Source organism: Anopheles marshallii, chromosome X (assembly GCF_943734725.1).
Source record: "Anopheles marshallii chromosome X, idAnoMarsDA_429_01, whole genome shotgun sequence".
In the NCBI taxonomy this organism is placed as follows: domain Eukaryota; kingdom Metazoa; phylum Arthropoda; class Insecta; order Diptera; family Culicidae; genus Anopheles; species Anopheles marshallii.
In genome coordinates this window covers 10936329-10951311 of record NC_071325.1, presented here as the reverse complement: position 1 = coordinate 10951311, position 14983 = coordinate 10936329, and the positions used below count along the sequence as shown (strand labels likewise).

At 44.7% G+C, this 14983-nt stretch overlaps 2 protein-coding genes across 2 annotated transcripts; one reads left to right on the top strand and one right to left on the bottom strand.

Moving 5' to 3' along the window:
- Window positions 1-601: 601 nt before the first annotated feature.
- Window positions 602-2133, top strand: LOC128708238 (casein kinase I-like). The gene is made up of 2 exons (XM_053803201.1): window positions 602-1425; window positions 1962-2133. The coding sequence occupies exons 1-2, from the start codon at window positions 602-604 to the stop codon at window positions 2131-2133; spliced, it is 996 nt and encodes a 331-aa protein (XP_053659176.1).
- Window positions 2134-8265: 6132 nt separating this feature from the next.
- LOC128707808 (nose resistant to fluoxetine protein 6) lies at window positions 8266-14441 on the bottom strand. The gene is made up of 10 exons (XM_053802769.1): window positions 14054-14441; window positions 10846-10992; window positions 10527-10774; window positions 10113-10401; window positions 9867-10051; window positions 9282-9805; window positions 9076-9202; window positions 8806-8995; window positions 8580-8728; window positions 8266-8496 (listed from the first exon to the last, which is right to left on the bottom strand). Exons 1-10 carry the CDS (start codon window positions 14439-14441, stop codon window positions 8266-8268), a joined length of 2478 nt encoding a protein of 825 aa, XP_053658744.1.
- Window positions 14442-14983: the final 542 nt, after the last annotated feature.

Here is a 14983-nt window from a genome sequence, read left to right as displayed (position 1 = left end):
TATTTCTAAAACTTGTTTTTTTGCCATCCAGTAACCACATCGCAAGACATGAAGATTACGCGTACTTTAGTTAGTTTCTTTCAACAAGCAGTATAGTGTCAAAATTCAGTGTTTATGCAGAAGGGCTGCAAATTTAATAACATTCGTGGTAGGAAGTGATGTTGAAATTTATAAAACTGTGTCAATAAATTTTCATTCCAACTTGTAGCTTCATCTAAAGTATCTATATTCTAACACTATCTATCTAACATTCTTCTACAGCATTGAACTGTACGTTAAACGATACAGCAGCGTTTCTCGTGGAGCCACCAATCAATCAGTTTCGCAGCCTCGACCGTCGGATCACATCTACAACTATAGACCAACCCCAAGGGTAGATCGTCTTATAGGGACTTCATCCTAGAAACATTACTCGCCAGCAATCAAATCCGCATCAATCCATACAATCAAGTGTATCGAGGTATAGAACACTGTATTCTACTGCTCCGTTGCGCTTTACCCTGTAAGGAAGACCGTTCAAAGCACATCTGCAGTTCTTTCCCACCATACTTCCTACGTTGTTTGAGAGAGTGAAACAGGAAACGGAACTTAACATTGCAAAATGAATGATTTCATCGTAGCGGGCAAGTATCGCATCATCCGCAAGATCGGATCGGGCTCCTTCGGTGATATCTATCTCGGTATCAACATCACGAATGGCGAGGAGGTGGCACTGAAGGTGGAGAGTATACTGGCTCGCCATCCGCAGCTCACATATGAGTACAAACTGTACAAAGTGCTCACCGGTGGTGTGGGCATACCACACATCCGTTACTTCGGCCAGGAACGCAGCTACCACGTACTGGTAATGGATTTGCTCGGTCCCTCGCTGGAAGATTTGTTCAACTTCTGCAGTCGACATTTCACAATCAAGACCGTGCTGATGCTGGTGGACCAGATGATCGGACGGCTTGAGTACCTGCACATGAAAAACTTCATCCACCGCGATATTAAGCCGGACAACTTCCTGATGGGTATCGGACGACATTGCAACAAGCTGTTCCTGATCGACTTCGGTCTGGCGAAGAAATATCGGGATTTCCGTTCCCGCATCCACATCACGTACCGGGAGGACAAGAACCTGACCGGTACCGCACGTTACGCGTCAATCAACGCGCATCTTGGCATCGAGCAGAGCCGCCGCGACGATATGGAGTCGCTTGGGTACGTGATGATGTACTTCAACCGGGGTTCGTTGCCGTGGCAGGGGCTCAAAGCGACCAACAAGAAGCAGAAGTATGAGAAGATCTCGGAGAAAAAGATGTCCACCCCGATCGAGGTGCTGTGCAAGGGCTTTCCGGCGGAGTTCGCTATGTATCTGAACTACTGTCGCAGTTTGCGCTTTGAGGAAGGTCCTGACTACATGTATCTGAGGCAGCTCTTCAGGTTAGTCGATTGTTTGGTTTTGCATGCAATAGGCTGTGGTCGACCCTGTAGCAGATACGGTTTCTCACTAGAACTGATTATATGGTCAATTTTAATTACATCTAGTAGGCCAGTGATGGCAGACATAATCTCATCTTAGTAGGCCATTACACCAAGAAGAATATTTTGCGTGTCCATTAGTTTGCTGCCTTGTAGTGTTCTAATTTCTCTGTATATCCTTCATCACTTCCTTTGGATTTAGTTTCAAATTTAATTTCAGTATGATCTTAACTGTCTACATCACGTAGATGCCTTCGTGTTATATTATTTTTTCTGGTCGTCTAATTAGAATCACTCGGTTTTCGCGGTAATATATGAACTTTCTGTATCCTATACTTGGTGCCGACATTACAGTCTAGTATGGCCAATATTACTAATATTTATCAAGAAAACATAGAAAATAATTCAACTTCTCAAATGGAAATCATGTTCAGCAAACCTTCTTGACCGGACAACTTGTCCCTCGTTTTTTCTTTGGTTTTGTGTCTTCATTTCAGAATTCTGTTCCGCACCCTTAACCATCAGTACGACTACACATTTGACTGGACAATAATGAAACAGCGGGCGATGCAGCAAGGCAGCAACAACCCGCCTGCAGTTACATCCGGCGAAAACAAACGAGAGGAGCGGCGTGATAAAGATAAACTGTCCAGCGATACGGATGAATAGGAATTTTGAATGATTGGAAGTGGGTAAGTATCATCATCGTTGCGGAACTCCCCTTGCCCCCTCCCACGCCCCTTCCCACACTCCTCATCTACCCCCGCAACATGTATAGGGTGAGAAGATGCAATTTGTTTCTAAACGCAAAAGACGTACGCATGATACGTGATTCAGTCACGGTGGAATAGAAGGCGCATTAGTAACAGAGAGAAAGAGAGAGAGAGAGGGCGAGTGCATGCGAAAAAGAGGGAGAAAAAAGAAGTTAGTTTATACGGAGAAAACTCGATTAGGTAAGGTGTCACAACTAGTGTTAGAGAGTTAAATTACTTCCCAACTAGGTATGTAACAACCCTTTGATGAAGTGTAGGGTGATATGAACTGAAGTGTGGAGGGGAGGGGGACGAAAACAAAATATTGAAAATTCAACCCACATTAACACGAGAAGAAAACACACAAAAACAAGCGGGGAAGAGGAAGTGCCGGGTGAGACAGGGCAAGAAATGGCATAGGACATATCGGCCTTTAGTATCTCGTTCCGTAAACTGTTAGTGGAATAGTGGAATCCATCCACAACACTACGGAGTATACCTGTCGGCAAACACAAGCAGAAGAACGCATGTAATGGGCGACGAGGTTCATTTGTCTGATTGTTGCTACTAACTCGCTAACTATTTCCGGTACTTGTCCGCGGGTTAAACTTGGTCAATATTGTTTGGTGAAGCAAGGACATACTTACAACTCGCAAAACTCCCTCAAATTGACAAGAATGATCTAGTTTTGCATATTAGATTTAGTTACAACTTTAGAAAGCTCTGGACGTCCTGGCAACGTCATTATGGTAGCTTTTTTTTATAGTTTTTTTTTGTGTTCGAATGAACTTTATGTGGTACATTGTGAAAAGAAAGAACGAGAAAGTCATCAACATTTGTAATCTTTAGGGTTCTTTCGCGCTAGTTCAGTGGGATAAGTTAACAACAGTGAGAAAACAATGTGAAGTTCAGGCAATAGTTAATTTAAGCATATTGTCATCTATGTTGTATGATTTTTGTAACGTTTATGTATTTTTGCTAAATACTATGCACTGATGGGAAGATTGGGCCCAAGGTTACAGTAAAATATTGTCAAGTGTACAGTAAAAAAATTGTCATATGTTATTCAATGGTATGCTAAATTCCGTACGCTGCGATTGCTCAGCGTTGTGTCCATTTTATCCATTTTCCCCTCTATGGATACTTACTAGATATGTTTGGAGCACGCCCGCATTGTACACTTGGGGCACGACCGCGCAATCCGAATACAATTATGTGTTGAAAATTGTTTAACCCTGTTCCTGGCAACCGGCTACCCGTGTAGCCCAGGCGTTGTTATTCGCTTATAACTTTTTTTCTACGAATCGTTGCTATTCAAAACTTGGAATATATATGAAATTCGTGGTAGTTTTCAAGGAAATGTATGTGTTGCATTTTTATAAAATTATTTAATCACTGTTTTTTTGGTTGCCAATGATAAGGTGTAGAAGAACAGAACCACATTTCAATCGGACCGAAATGTTTCACATAAACAGAAATACATTTCACTAACAAAGGTGTAGTTTTAAAATTTAAAAATATAATTTTGTCAATTTATTTAATCACAATTTTTTTCATAAAAAAAACATGTGGATGCTTCAATATGAAGGCAGACATGTGGATCTAACAGAGCGCAGCCATGTTGATAGGCCAGAATAAAAAGAAAACGAAACGGCCAAATGAGGTATTAACGGTGATCGTTTGAAAGCTCTCAACGACATTTCAATTCAACGCAAGACAAAAGTAGGCCGAAGAGAGATAACAACAGGGAAGGAGAAAGTGAAGTTGATGAGTTTATGAAAAGGCCTACTATGATCAAAACCGTTGTTACAGCCAAACTACACACACAGTTTGGCAAGTCGACAGATTATGGCACAGTCTGCGCCTGTTGTCAATCCCATACAAAAATTTGTCTGATGCGATTTGACGCGGTTTGGTACGTGTAGTTTGAACAGCGTCAGGCTCAGATCAAAACAATGTTACGAATGATGTGTTAATAAATGTTTAAAGAGTAGATTGCACCAAACTTTGACTAATTTGGAGTACCAATGTATAATGAATATAAAACATCAACAAGCTCAACGTCAAAGCCATTTCAACGGATGATATCAAGCTGTTTGACGCGGTTTGTCCAGACACGATTGGGTTGTCTGGGAACCAAAGATTATAGCGACGCCTGCTGTCAAACTGTGGGTGTAGTTTGGCTGTTATACGTTCATTCCTAAGCCAGCGACGTACAACTGTCCCTGCAGCGCACGAATTTCAGCATACCTTTGATCGTCCGAAGTAAAGCAGCTAATCCTTTTTAAGGGACTGCAAGGATCGGTTTAACCGTTCTATAAAACGCCCCATGATTTGTATCTGTGTATAAGCTGTTGACGATTTTTGATGCGTTCTGGTTTTTGTTTAGAATCGAAATAAAAAGCTACGCATGCAAACGGTCGTACGAAGAGTCTTTCTTAGATTAAACCCTAATTATGCAGCAATAGCGAATTTTGTCAATTAATGCCATTTATTCCTACTTGTCTTATATTTTTCTTCATTCTATAAATTTTTGGTTCGAGGTTGCATATGTCAAGGTTAGAGTCCGTTTATGGTTATTTTGAGCTTTGTCTTGCTGAATCGTAAAACGGTTCCACTTAACCGATCAAAATTTTGAAACAGAGTGGGGTTGGTTTTTGAGAAGTTTTGTAAGATTATGCGGAATAGCACCAACGCATAATGTTAGTGATCTCGATTGCTCTCCAAACATTTTCCCCATTACTGTTTCGTTACATTTACAAACCAACACGTCAAGGGGTTGTAAGTGCAAGGGAGATAAACCCCTGATATAGCTTTACACGGCTTCGACACGACATACAAATGAAATATTTCAAAACAACATCGACTTGCAGAAAGCAGTACGGCCAGGCCGTCCTTCTTGAAAAAAAAACAACAACAACAACAAATCTTACCTTAGCTTTACTGGCCCGAAATGCGACTTATGTTTGCGAAACCAAACGAAAAGCGATCAGTACAGTCTCATTACATCCAATGTACAAGACAACGTAAACACCGCCACACAACGCGACGAGCAAACAATGAACCTCTGAGTCATGCCCTTATTCCTCTTCCCTGGGGACCGTAACGTAGTGAGCGCGACCGTCATAAGGCAGAGTAGGGTTAGGAAACGTTAAAAAGGGGGGTCGCAAAACAGCAACAAAGCAAATTAAACACAGCACATAACAGTACTACCATTGACCCTAGCCGAGTGTTAGCAGAATGTCCTAGGCAATCAAGATTCGATATGACAAGCAAAGATAGAGCGTATATAACACAAGCAAAGAAGCTAGTTAGCGAACCCGTCTACACATGGCCTCACGGAAAGCGAAAGTATCGAAGTTATTCTGGATATGTGTGTTTCAGAAGTTTCCATTGTGCGTTGGACGGACCGAACGATGTTTTTAGTTGGAAGGATAAACAGAATTTTGCATGGCGGATGCTGAACCTTTTTTTTTTTTGCTATTATACTTTGTAGTTTATATATTTTACAACCGTTAAGAGGAGCGAGAGAGAGAGAGAGAGAGAGAGAGTAAAAACAAAGCAAAACTTGCTGCACGGAAAGCGCAAATAGTGAAACCAATAATAAATCCCAACTCATTTCGCCGGGAGAGGAAGTCGAAACATGTTAAGGCGATGTGGGGAAGCACTTACAGTAAGAACGTTAGCGCGGTTGTGCTTAAGAAGAAGAGTGGGTGAGATCGAATAGATCCAAAAGAGCCCGCGACCGTATAGGGAATGGAAACAGAACAGTATGATGAGGGAACATTGTCCGGTGGACGTGATCGGATTAATGCACGAGAACAGATGTCTAGATGCAGAAAAATTCCATCGGTTTCACATCCGATTTTGTTTGCCCTTTGGTGTAGCCGTGTCGTGTGTCGAACACGCACGCCTGCCTCTAATAATCTAATCTACCCAGCTTCTAGCCCATTTGTTGAACGCGAAACGCACCGTTGCGTTGCGACAGTATCATCCACCCTCTCTTTCCTCGACTATATTTTGTCTCTCATTCGTTCTATGTTCACTATGACAACTTTGGTCAGGCCTTTTCATGGCTGGCTATTCTGTGGCCCGAGGTCGGGGTCCAGTCGCATTAAGAAATGAGACCGACTTTACCCGGAAAACCTAATGCGCTCATTACTTTTTTGTTGTTGTCATCTACATTTTGTACATCTTAAAAGATTATCACGTGACAAAATCGATCAAAGAAGCGAAAATGAGTGATTAAAATGCTTAGATCAATAAAGCTTACAGGAAGCAATTGAAGTAAACAGTAACTATGAATTTGAAACCTTTTTTCCCCAACATACACAAACACACACAATATAAAATCCCTTTCTGTTTTATTTTTGTTCAATTTCCTTCCAAATTTATCGTATCAGTTTGCCAAAAAAAAAAATATGAATTTGTAAATGACAAAACAAAATAAAACACAAAATCATCCAACACATACCTAAGGTTATATACTTAGATTTATTGCGAAAAAAAACACAAAACGATAGCCAGGAGCCAACAGGAGACGAGATCGACAAACACGCGATTATGCATGTAAATGTTTTCGCGAGAAACAAAAATAAATTCAATTCAATTATGCATGACGGATTTATATAAAATATAAAGATTACAAAAAAAAACTAAACTCACAGGCTCCGATGTGTTACAATCTGTTATTGATTTTGTCGTTAACGTACTGTGCTCTCTTTAATATTGTTTTACAGCGAAGCAACAACGGAAAATAGCTAAATATTCACTGTGAATGTGATAAAGCAGTGGTATCACCCGACGGGGAGTTTGAGGGAGATGAAGAACGCTTGCCGTTCCATCTATTTCACTTGCACTAGCAATCGTTCTCATGGATTTGATAGTGTGCGTTTGCGATACCCACTGTATTAGAAGCTCTGCTATCACGCTCAATGATAACATCCGAAAGCGGGGCTATATGCACGCTGGTGGGGATTTAATTGGTCTAGGACAGGGGCCGGCACACCTGTCACGAATATTGCTAGATAGTAGACACAATTTTTGAAGCTGCGGGCCAGACACTCCAAACGAGGTTTTGTAAACATGAAGTAGGTGATGTCGTAAAGCCTTCGCTAACATTTTCTTATAAATTAACCAAGCGTATTGGTTCTACTAGGGTGCGCTTACGGCACTTTTGTTTTTTGTAAATTATGATTGCAAATTGTCCGCAATGCTTTTATCATGTTTTATACTGTTTTCACATTCCTTTTTTGCTTGATTCGTCAACAAAAATTGTCTCCTTTATCGCATGCGTTCTGGTCTTCACACTGAGGCAACCATAAGCTGTCAGACCGGCCAAGAAATAATTGGAAATGAAGAAATGAAAATATTAGAAAATAATTAGAAATGAAGAAATAATTGGAAAAATTGGAGATGAAAAAAAAGACACATTTGATGCCGATGATGTGTCACAGATATGTTTTGTTATTAGTATCGTGGTGGCGATATGTTGTGATATTTTTGAGGTCTTTTAAACCTTTCTACAGGAACAGGTAATATGTTCATCCCACCACTCCTCCTCTTCTGACGGTGGTCGGATTGTGAAATTTATCGTATGACCCACCACTAATTGGACGCTCGCATCCTAGTGTAAGATACGCAGAATGGGCCAGTACGATGCGAGCTCTCAAGGCTGTTTATCGGGTTTTTGCAACAGAACTAGAGTTTGGGTTTTCCATTCGGGTAGGAAAATTCCTGTTGTCGTCGGAAAATTCATCACGATATTTAGGGTGGTATCCTCTCTAGCAGCACATTTGAGGTTAAGTGCCTTGAGGATTTCGATAAGCATTGTAACTGCTATCGGATCGGAATGAAAGGTTCCGTCCCATTCCATAGCAAAATGTGCGGAAAATAACTAATCAATATTTTATCAGTTTTTCGGAGATCAAGTAAAGAAAAGAAAGGCCACAGAAGCTCACCAGTGGAGGCGCCTAATACCTGACGAAGGTGTATAGTACGGTATTTGTCATCGAGAAAGTAAGAAGATCATTTGCAACATAAATATCACCTAACCATTTAATTTACTATTGTCACACGCAAAACGATTAGACCTACTGTTTTCATTCTCGTCCATCGTACCTGCCTTTAGCGGTTCGTCGACGCTGGCAGTCTTTGCCGCACACTTCGCGTGTCTGTTGCTGCTAAACAGCATCTTCTTTACGTTGATGAACGGTGTCTCAAACAGAACCGTCAGCAGGAACGACGACAAAAACACGACCAGATACTCGTTGGTGTTAAACTGCAAGTAGAAGAGCAAAGGCCAATGAGCTGGTTTAGGTCGGTTACGAATCGCGAATGCTATGTGTTTCCCCCTCAACATACGATAACTGCCGGCCAGAACTCGAAAAACTGTGGCGTCCGTGTGCGTCCAACGTTGTAGAAGAAGATGGGAAACTGTGTCAGGTAGATGGCGTACGATATTTTGGTGGTGATGCGGAAACCACGCCACGAGAACATATCTATCACCCAGTCTGGAACAAGAAACGGAAAAGCGTGTGTGAAAGGAACGCGTGCTAGCTTGATGGCGTTAGCGGCAATGGTAACATACTGCGGTAGCCTAGATGTGCGGTGAAGACGGTCCAAGCGAAGAAGAGACACCATGCTATCGGGGAGAATGCGGCATAGCTGGCCGCATGCAGCGGGTTGTAAACGTAATGCATCGAGCCCATCGGCGCCGGTCCGAAAAAGGCGATTGCAATCGAAAGCGTACTGACGTACCATCCAATTTTCATTTGTTTCTTGGGGTGGAAGAGGGGGGAAAAAAGCATAACGTTGCAACCGTGAAACAGACATCAGCTGTCAGAGAACAATGACTTACCTCGGTAAGTTTCATCGTTTTGTACTTGGAGCAAGCGTATCCTAGCATCACACCCATAAGATAGACGGTAACGCGATAGTACGGCAGTGTGTACATAAAGTCTGCAGTTTCAAACAGTTGCTTCACCCTAGAACGAGCGACAGAACAGCATGCGAACGATCAGATCAAACTAGCTGATATGGGGCTATTAGCAACACGACACCTACGACGTTCCAAAGTAGACGTAGTTAGCCAACCGTAAGCTGTACGTCACGTAGAACCGATGGACGGTGGTGACGAGGGCGATCGCCAGCAGACCAATCATGCCACGCCGGGGCCACCTCCACACGCAGTAGATGAACAGCGGTGCGACGAAAAACAGCTCCGTGTCAATGCCGACGTGGTGCGTGTGCGTCAGGCACATGTTCTTGAAGCCGAAGTAGTTGTGGATGAAGAGCATGTTGCGCCACCAGTACTGCTTGCAGATGTCCCCATGGTTCGTCACGACCAGGTTCCAGAGCGGACCGTTGCTCAGAAACGGTAGGATGAATGTGCAGAACAGGATGAGGGCACCGAGCGGCGGTACGATGCGCAACAATCGTCCGACGTACTCCCGGTGCAGCCGCACCTTCTGACCCTTCTGCAGCCGCTCGATGAAGGAGAACGTGGTCAGGAAGCCGCTGAACATGATGAACGGATCGGTGAAGATGGCTGCCGCCCGTCCAATAACGGTCCACGGTTGGCCCAACACCTGGAAACAAATCAATAACTAAGCAACTGCTGCACCAGTGCCAGGGGTCCGGGACGCTTACCTCGCTCATTTCAGTCCGATTGACGTACGGGTTGAAGAAGAGTGCCATCGATTTGTGGGCAATCAGCAGTAACATCGCGTTCAGGAAACGGATTCCGTGGACACAGGCGATATCGTTTCGCTCCTCCTTGAAGCTCAGTATCGATCGGGTGTTTTTGATGAGCGAAAACACCGTGAACCATTCCACTGTAGAGAAATGAATCGATTAGCAACGGGGATGATACCGACCGTACAATGGTAAACTCACCTTTGTTCTGGAACTTTACATCGTACAGAGTTGATGCGAGCACTAGCAACCCGTACAGCAGGAAGCCGTACCATACGAGCATAGTCCGGTCGGTGAAATACTCGCGCCAGATGTAGTGCTTCGTCTGGCAGAGGGCCGGATGCACCTTCACCTCCGTCTCGAGCCCGGTATCGCTGACGTACTGGCGCAGAAATTCTCCGAGCGATAGCTGGATGTCCTGAGCGGTACAACCGGCAGGTACACAGAGTGCCCAGTGTACCGTCGAGAACCGGGGAACACGGTGACCAGGCTACGGCGAGTAAACATCCATTAGTCGAACACTCGATTCCCGCGAGCCTCACCATCAGCTCATTAGGTAGCTCTGCGCTTCCTGACATAAAAGTACATCCAGCGTCCAGAAGAGATCTTACTTACATCATTCAAATTGCTCTTCAGCATACCGTGCGCCTGGACCAAATCGAACAGATGCTTCAGCACCTGGGTGTTGGGCTTTATCGTCGGCTGTACCTCTGCCATGCAATAGCGGCCTCGGATCGTCTCACTTGGCACGCTACCATCGGTGTGCAGTGTTTGCTGAATGTTGAGACACTGGTCGAAGTCACCGTACTGGTTGATATTGCCATTCAGTATGCCCTGCCCTACCTTAGCGCTAGCATCGTGCACTGGACGAGAGCAGGAAGACAAACGGTAACGGGGCAAGCATTTATCGGACATTTGGATAGGTTCTACTTACTTCGAAGCGCCCACAGATGGGATGCTGCATACGAGCGAAAAAACAACGCTGCTTGACGCTTGCACTGCTCAGACACTCGGTCACTGTAGGCAGGGTTAAAGGGCACATTGATGCTAAACATCTTCCTGTTCAATGAGGTGATGTAACCTGGTAGATGGCAATAGATATATTTTTAGGGCAGCAGTACGATTAGCATTCTGGAGAAGAATGCGAGAGAGTCAAAGCCAAGAGTTCCAGGCCAATTCTCTAGGTAATGTCGTATATCTTAATTGTGACATTTCATTTGAGCTTTGCGAACTACGATAAATCGGCAGCTAGAGCAGACACCTCATTAGAGAATATCTCCTAGACAAGATATCTTCAAGGTTTTTACCCCCTAGACATAAGGCATAAGACTTCTGTTCGGTTGACAACCTAAAGTACAACTTTGGACATCGTGTAACGAAATTTGTAACTCCAGCAGACAATTTCACTTCTATACGATATCTCGAAACAAACATCACCTACTCGCTGTGTGTGTGGGTCTTATACCTACATTACGCCAGTGCGTAAAACGTTCGATTCGCACGGTGTTGGTGTTGGTCCCGGTATTGGTTCATTTATTTGGGGATCGCACGGGAACGAACGCATCGGCTCGTCCGATCGGCTGGGCGAGCTTCGGCAATCGTAACACGCACACGGTATGCATTTTAATATCGTTATTGTCCTCGTGATCGTTTCGCTATCGCGGGTATCAAATCAGAATGTGTATGCATGGTGTTGTGCCCACGCGACGTTACACAGGCGGCCACCGACACCAACAGCGCAATTACATAAAAAAACGACACCGTAGTAATCCTCCCGGCTTTTAGCACGCGTGCAGTTTGCAGGTTACATCATGTACGCCAAAAGTGCGATCGAAGCCAATCGCAATAGCAGTACAGTGAGGCGACGTTTCCACCTCCATTGCGATCGTCTTTAGCCCGGGGTTTGCAAAACATTATGTTCCCGGTGGTAAACAGGTGCGCTTTTTGTTGTTGTTGGTTTAATACGTCCAATAGCCCTGACAAATGTTGGGTTACAATCTGGGCATGGGTGTTAGCAGCGAAACGGATAGTCCATAAAATTTCTAGATTACTAACCACCCTTCCCTCCGTCCCCCAAACACCCCACTCCACCTGTCATCTGGCATACAACACACGAATCTAGAAAGGAGTTCCACTAACGAAAAATTAGATTCAGATCCGGATGCCATCTCATCTAGGCCTCATTAAAACGGCACGTTACAGCGCCAATACATCGTGTGGGATATTTTTTCCACATCCGTTAAATTTGCTTCGTTTTCCTCCACCGTTAGACCCCAGGGTCAAGATATCGGTTTGATGTACGCCACACGTACGCACCCACCACATGCAGCAATGGTCGCAACGATGGCTTCCCTTACCCGGGCGCTAGCACCGCAGTTAATCGCAAACGGAGCTCGCTCGCTTACAGTGTCACGGCCGCGCGTTAATAAGCCTAAGAAAAATTTAGTGCGTGTACTTGATCTTTAGCGTTTAGCGCGTACTTGAGGCACTGTGCGCGCGCAGGCCGTACCGAAGGTCAGACACGATACGGCTATCTGCTGCGTTAGCGGCGTGGGAAGATTACGTCTAAACTGCGAACTATGGTATGGTACGATAGGCTGATTAATAGCTTTGATCTCACTGCCCAGCATCCTCATGAACGAAGAACAGAAGAAGAAGGTAGGCGAAAGCCAAGCTCCAGGCTGTCTGGACTGTTCCGGTATAATACACGCATGCTACTAAGTCTTCTTCTAACACCGGTGACGTATCGTCACGTTTCAACTACCCCACGCGAGAGAGAGAGAGGTCAAGATCTTTAATGTACGTTCCAGATTATATATCACGTGCATTGCCGCTTGTGAAGAAGTAAGCACGAGACTCGAAAAACTTGGAGCTCTGGCAGTAAAAGATGACATTTTGGGCCGTATGTAAACGAAACACCTTCTCTGCTACCATAAATTCGCTGCCTTTTTGCCTGCATACATCCTAATCAAACACCTTAAAAAACTTTATTACTCTACAGCACACTCTGTCGCCCGGATGGAATTCGAACTACGGCCTTCGGCGTATCAGTCCGCGCAACGTAGCACGAGACCGTGCGGCCTATCCGCCTGCAGTAAGATCTGGTTAATATACATTCTTGCGTGTTGCATCAGGCTCTCGAAAACGAGCGCCAAAGCACTGCTGCCATCATCAAACGTACAGAGCGACAGAAAAAAAACAAGGTATGTACCTTCGTTCACAGTACTTCAGTAGGCTTTTTACTTCATGCAAACGTTTTGCTGCATAGGAGCAACCGCATAGCTTTATAGAGCCAGGGCAACCCGATGCTATCATAACACCACCAATCGTGTCACCACGCGTTTGATGCACTTTTCATTTTTACTTCAGGGCGAACGTGACATTGCCCCCCACCCTTTTCCACGACATAATCTGCCCTTTCCTCACACACGGCCTGGAAAAGGAAAAATGGACTGTGCGGAATGTGTTGGTACGTTAGGGTGACGCGTGAAAGGGGGGGGGGGGTACAAACAACTTCTTTTAGCTGACACCTGCTACGGGGAACCTGCAGTTTGCATGAAGTGTGCCGCAGTATCCTCCCTGCGTACAGTATTGTTATCATAACGTTTCGCTTATGTTTTGCTGCTAGCTTATGTTGATGGCAACGATAAAAAAAAAAACTTCCGCTCAAACGAGAATTGGGTGAAAGACACACACACACACACGGTTGTCTTGTTGCAATTGTTTGCAAGTCAGTAACGGTACCATCTTGCACAAATGTTTTTCGTCGACTTATTATTATGATATAACTCTGCAACCTCTTGGTCGGTTTTGGTCTACGATGGTCTAATAGCCTCTTCCGTGACTTAAATATGACACACTTTTGACAAGATGTTAGAAGTTAAGATGTTGCACCTCAATCGGTTTTGCGGAAAGATCAACTTCAGATTCCTTTTTTTTTGAGGAGATGTTGATTTCCGGTTCCTAGCAGCTGTGATTGAACATTGTTGATGGGATGGAAAATCGGTTGATTGATCGAAGAGAATGGCACACTACCTCTTCGGCATTGGAGTATGCTATCTACCGCGCATCGTTACAATAAGACCAAAGTACTCCCAATTAATTTGTGCATGGTTGGTTTGCCGCGCAACGTTATCGCTCACCTGCCTCCGTAGCACTTATCTCCTCTCTGGTTGGTATACCGTCATCCAGTGAGCGGTCTGCCAGATCCAACATATAATCCGCCATGTCGGTCAGATTAGACTGGAGCGTAGGAGCGCTATCGTTTGCAGAGATCAGCAGTCTGTCCCAGTCAACCGGTAGATGTTCGTCGATCGGTGCCTGATCGTCTGTTTTCGCCACGGTTCGATCGCGCAACAGACATCCCTCCGTCCAGGATGGGTAGATCGTGTCAAGCAGGGTTGCCATTTTTAGCCGGTGGCTTACACCGGCCAGACAGTGCCCATCACTGCCCGCTGGGCACAGTAATAATATCCACTGGGCAAGTAAGGCTATCTGCCATCTGGAGGATCTTGGACCAGCGCAGGACATTCTTGAAACGAACAAACACTTTCACCCGCGCGCACACACACACGCACTCACTTACGCTTCTTGCACGTGGTATAAACACTTTCCCTGCTAGGCGTTTGTAGTTATTATGGACGTGAGGGTTTTGTTGCACCTTGCTTGCCGCGGCACATTGCAGATAGATCGTACCTAAACGCCCGGTAGTTTGTTTGTTTGTTTGCTTGCGAATGACCCACTTAGGCACCGACTTGCAGACGTACTGATCGTGTTCTCGCCACTAGAATATCGTGGTCACCTCGTGCTCTGCAACAGAACCGCCCGCGTGTGAACGTTACCGGATGAAGGTTACTTTGCGACTGGCACCTCGCACATGGATACCATGTGACTACATAGTACTAGTGCGTGTGTATTTTTTTGTTTTTTGCACTGCACTCGCACGGTGTATTACCTTGCTGCTCCCTCGATTAAAGCACTACCTGCCGCCTCTTAGTCACTCTCTCGCTCTCTTTTACATTCCGTTTCCCTTTCTTTTTGACTTTTTGGCTAAAGGTGTGATGCAGGCTGGT